General features: G+C 61.2%; 1 protein-coding gene across 1 annotated transcript; it reads left to right on the forward strand.

Annotated features, from left to right (window-relative positions):
- Nucleotides 1–1,376: 1,376 nt before the first annotated feature.
- On the forward strand, nt 1,377–4,114 carry LOC133339311 (inhibitor of growth protein 1 homolog; the record flags this gene model as incomplete). The annotated part of the gene is made up of 2 exons (XM_061547436.1): nt 1,377–1,439; nt 4,070–4,114. Coding segments are annotated over 2 exons (108 nt in total), but the record flags the coding sequence as incomplete, so codon positions are not given.
- Between the last annotated feature and the right edge of the window lie 1,118 nt (nt 4,115–5,232).

Consider the following 5,232-nt stretch of genomic DNA (forward strand, 5'->3'; position numbering starts at 1 on the left):
CGAGTGAGCGCGCGAGTGAGCGGGCGAGTGAGCGCGCGAGTGAGCGGGCGAGTGAGCGCGCGAGTGAGCGCGCGAGTGAGCGGGCGAGTGAGCGGGCGAGTGAGCGGGCGAGTGACGCGCGAGTGAGCGCGCGAGTGAGCGGGCGAGTGAGCGGGCGAGTGAGCGGCGAGTGAGCGGCGAGTGCGCGCGAGTGAGCGGGCGAGTGACGCGCGAGTGAGCGCGCGCGTGAGCGGCGAGTGAGCGGGCGAGTGAGCGGGCGAGTGAGCGCGCGAGTGAGCGGGCGAGTGAGCGCGCGAGTGAGCGGCGAGTGAGCGGGCGAGTGAGCGGCGAGTGAGCGTGCGAGCGAGTGAGCGTGCGAGCGAGCGGGCGAGCGAGCGGGCGAGTGAGCGTGCGAGTGAGCGGGCGAGTGAGCGGGCGAGTGAGCGGGCGAGTGAGCGGGCGAGTGAGCGTGCGAGTGAGCGGGCGAGTGAGCGGGCGAGTGAGCGTGCGAGTGAGCGGGCGTGAGCGGGCGAGTGAGCGTGCGAGTGAGCGGGCGAGTGAGCGGGCGAGTGAGCGGGCGAGTGAGCGGGCGAGTGAGCGGGCGAGTGAGCGTGCGAGTGAGCGGGCGAGTGAGCGGGCGAGTGAGCGTGCGAGTGAGCGGGCGAGTGAGCGTGCGAGTGAGCGGGCGAGTGAGCGTGCGAGTGAGCGGGCGAGTGAGCGTGCGAGTGAGCGGCGAGTGAGCGTGCGAGTGAGCGGGCGAGTGAGCGTGCGATTGAGCGTGCGAGTGAGCGGGCGAGTGAGCGTGCGAGTGAGCGGGCGAGTGAGCGTGCGAGTGAGCGGCGAGTGAGCGTGCGAGTGAGCGTGCGAGTGAGCGTGCGAGTGAGCGGGCGAGTGAGCGTGCGAGTGAGCGGGCGAGTGAGCGTGCGAGTGAGCGTGCGAGTGTGCGTGCGAGTGAGCGGGCGTGCGAGTGAGCGTGCGAGCGGGTCGTCACATTGACACGGACGACGCGAACTCGTGAGCTCGACACGGACGGCCTCCTCACCTCGTTCAGCTCCTTGCGCAAGCCGATCACCTCGTCCATCGTCACGTCCACGGACAGGTAGTAGTGCGGGATGGTCTGCTTGGACTGCAGCAAGCGGGCCGCTATCACCTGCACACACACGCACAACGACGACAAGGTGAGGTCGTCGTCGTCGACGCACACGGACCACGACGCCTCGCTGACGATCTCCGTCAAGGAGCGTGAAACCCCGTGTCGCGCAAACTCCGGTGGTCATCCTCGCAGCAGCAACAGCAGAAAGAGTAGTAGCAGCAGCAGCAACAGCAGCAGCAGCAGGAGTAGTAGCAGCAGCAACAGCAGCAGCAAGAGTAGTAGCAGCAGCAACAGCAGCAGCATCAACAGCAGCAGCAAGAGTAGTAGCAGCAGCAACAGCAGCAGCAAGAGTAGTAGCAGCAGCAACAGCAGCAGCATCAACAGCAGCAGCATCAACAGCAGCAGCAAGAGTAGTAGCAGCAACAGCAACAACAGCAGCAGCAACAGCAACAACAGCAAGAGTAGTAGCAGCAGCAGCAACAGCCAAAGTAGCAGCAACAAGTAGTAGCAGCAGCAGCAACAGCAGCAGCAACAACAACAGCAGCAACAGCAGCAGCAGCAACAGCAGCAACAACAACAACAACAGCAGCAGCAGCAACAGCAGCAACAACAGCAGCAACAGCAGCAGCCACAGCAGCAACAACAGCAGAAGCAACAACAGCAACAACAACAGCAGCAAGAATAGTAGCAGCGGCAACAGCAGCAACAAGAGAAGCAACAGCAGCAGTATCAGCACGAGCAGCAGCAGCAACAACGACAGCAAGAGTAGTAACAACAGCAACAGCAGCAACAACAACAGCAACAACAACAACAGCAGCAGCAACAGCTGCAACAGCAGCAAGAACAACAAGAACAGCAGCAGCAACAGCAGCAACAACAGCAACAACAGCAACAACAGCAACAACAGCAACAGCAGCAAGAACAACAACAACAGCAGCAGCAGCAATAACAGAAGGTCTCTAGGGGTCTCTCTGTGTGAGTCAATGGGTCTCGGTGTGAGTCTATGTGTCTCTGTGTGAGTCTGTGGGTCTCTGCGTGAGTCTATGGGTCTCTGCGTGAGTCTATGGGTCTCTGTGTGAGTCTATGAGTCTCTGTGTGAGTCTATGGGTCTCTGTGTGAGTCTGTGGGTCTCTGCGTGAGTCTATGGGTCTCTGCGTGAGTCTATGGGTCTCTGTGTGAGTCTATGGGTCTCTGTGCGAGTCTATGGGTCTCGACGTGAGTCTATGGGTCTCTGCGTGAATCTGTGGGTCTCTGCGCGAGTCTATGGGTCTCTGTGTGAGTCTATGGGTCTCTGTGTGAGTCTGTGGGTCTCTGCGTGAGTCTATAGGTCTCTGCGTGAGTCTATGCGTCTCTGTGTGAGTCTGTGGGTCTCTGCGTGAGTCTATGGGTCTCTGCGTGAGTCTATGGGTCTCTGCGTGAGTCTGTGGGTCTCTGTGTGAGTCTGTGGGTCTCTGCGTGAGTCTGTGGGTCTCTGTGTGAGTCTATGGGTCTCTGTGTGAGTCTATGGATCTCTGCGTGAGTCTATGGGTCTCTGTGTGAGTCTATGGGTCTCTGTGTGAGTCTATGGGTCTCTGTGTGAGTCTATGGGTCTCTGTGTGAGTCTATGGGTCTCTGTGTGAGTCTATGGGTCTCTGTGTGAGTCTATGGGTCTCTACGCGAGTCTATGGGTCTCTACGCGAGTCTATGGGTCTCTGTGCGAGTCTATGGGTCTCTACGCGAGTCTATGGGTCTCTGTGTGAGTCTATGGGTCTCTACGCGAGTCTATGGGTCTCTGTGTGAGTCTATGGGTCTCTGTGTGAGTCTATGGGTCTCTGTGTGAGTCTATGGGTCTCTGTGTGAGTCTGTGGGTCTCTGCGTGAGTCTATGGGTCTCTGCGTGAGTCTGTGGGTCTCTGTGTGAGTCTGTGGGTCTCTGCGTGAGTCTGTGGGTCTCTGTGTGAGTCTATGGATCTCTGCGTGAGTCTATGGGTCTCTGTGTGAGTCTATGGTCTCTGTGTGAGTCTATGGGTCTCTGTGTGAGTCTATGGGTCTCTGTGTGAGTCTATGGGTCTCTGTGTGAGTCTATGGGTCTCTGTGTGAGTCTATGGGTCTCTACGCGAGTCTATGGGTCTCTACGCGAGTCTATGGGTCTCTGTGCGAGTCTATGGGTCTCTACGCGAGTCTATGGGTCTCTGTGTGAGTCTATGGGTCTCTACGCGAGTCTATGGGTCTCTGTGTGAGTCTATGGGTCTCTGTGTGAGTCTATGGGTCTCTGTGTGAGTCTATGGGTCTCTGTGTGAGTCTATGGGTCTCTGTGTGAGTCTATGGGTCTCTGTGTGAGTCTATGGGTCTCTACGGCGTGGTGTCGGCATCGGCGTAACGCCGGCGGTCCGGCGTCGCCCCTCCCCTCCCCCCCCTCCCCCTCCCCTCTTCCTCCCCTCCCCCCCCTCCCTCCCCTCCCCTCCCCTCCCCCTCCCCTCTTCCTCCCCCTCCCCTTTCCTCCCCCCCCCCCCTCCCCCTCCCTCTCCCCCCTCCCTCCCCCTCCCCTCCCCCCCCTCCCCACCCTTCCCCCCCCTCTCCTCCCCCTCTCCCTCCCCCCCCCCCCTCCCCTCTCCCTCCTCCCCCCTCCCCCCCCTCCCCTCACCCTCCCCCGCACCTTGCGCACGTTGGTGACGGGGATGTCCACAAAGTCTCCGGCGAGGGGGCGGCCGGCGTCGTGGGGCGGGGCGAGGGGCGGCCGGGGGCGCGACCGTTGCGGCCTGCCACAGGACAGAGACAAAGATCCCCGTGTGGCCATAACAGACTGGTGGGGCAAGTGCTGTTGGCGACAGCACCTACGAAGGCTACCGGCACTGTGGCACACGAGGAGGTGGGTGGCCAGCACCACGCCCGGCAGTGACGGTGGAGGTGGTGGGGGGTGGGTAGGTGGCGGTGGTGGTGGTGGCGGTGTGGTGGTGGCGGTGGTGGCAGTGACGGTGGTGGTGGCGGTGATGGCGGTGGTGGGGTTGGAGGCGGTGGTGGTGGTGGTGGTGGTGATGGTGGTGATGGTGGTGGCGGTGGCGGTGGTCGTGGTGGCAGTGATGGTCGTGGCGTTGGTGGAGGTGGCAGTGGTTGTGGCGGTGGGGTGGCAGTGGTGGTGGTGGTGGCGGTGGTGGTGGTGGCAGTGACGGTGGCGGTGATGGTGGTGGTGGTTGTGGTGGTGGCGGTGGTCGTGGTGGCAGTGATGGTGGTGGCGTTGGTGGAGGTGGCGGTGGTGGTGGCAGTGGTGGTTGTGGCGGTGGTGGTGGTGGTGGGGGTGGTGGTGGCGGTGGTGGCGGTGACGGTGTGGTGGTGATGGCGGTGGGGGTGGTTGTGGTGGTGATGGCGGTGGGGGTGGTTGTGGTGGGTGGTTGTGGTGGGTGGTTGTGGTTGGGTGGTGGTTGTGGTGCTGGTGGGGGTGATGCACCGGGTGGCTCACGGTGGGAGTTGTCGTGGCTGGCGGCACGAACGTCTCCACGTCGTGTTTCGTCACTCGGCCCTCCCCCCGTCCCTGCGGACACCCGGCACCCCGGTGAGCCTGGCTGGCTACGCACCGTGCACTACCCCGTGCACTACTACACACTGCTGGTGCACTACCCCGTACACTACTACACACTGCTGGTGCACTACCCCGTGCACTACTACACACTGCTGGTGCACTACACCGTGCACTACTACACACTGCTGGTGCACTACCCCGTGCACTACTACACACTGCTGGTGCACTACCCCGTACACTACTACACACTGCTGGTGCACTACCCCGTGCACTACTACACACTGCTGGTGCACTACACCGTACACTACTACACACTGCTGGTGCACTACACCGTACACTACTACACACTGCTGGTGCACTACCCGTACACTACTACACACTGCTGGTGCACTACACCGTGCACTACTACACACTGCTGGTGCACTACACCGTACACTACTACACACTGCTGGTGCACCACACCGTGCACTACTACACACTGCTGGTGCACTACACCGTACACTACTACACACTGCTGGTGCACTACACCGTACACTACTACACACTGCTGGTGCACTACCCCGTGCACTACTACACACTGCTGGTGCACTACCCCGTACACTACTACACACTGCTGGTGCACTACACCGTACACTACTACACACTGCTGGTGCACTACCCCGTGC

This window comes from Lethenteron reissneri, unplaced genomic scaffold, assembly GCF_015708825.2.
Source record: "Lethenteron reissneri isolate LAM-NWPU_2019-01 unplaced genomic scaffold, ASM1570882v1 scaffold_1777, whole genome shotgun sequence".
Lineage (NCBI taxonomy): Eukaryota > Metazoa > Chordata > Hyperoartia > Petromyzontiformes > Petromyzontidae > Lethenteron > Lethenteron reissneri.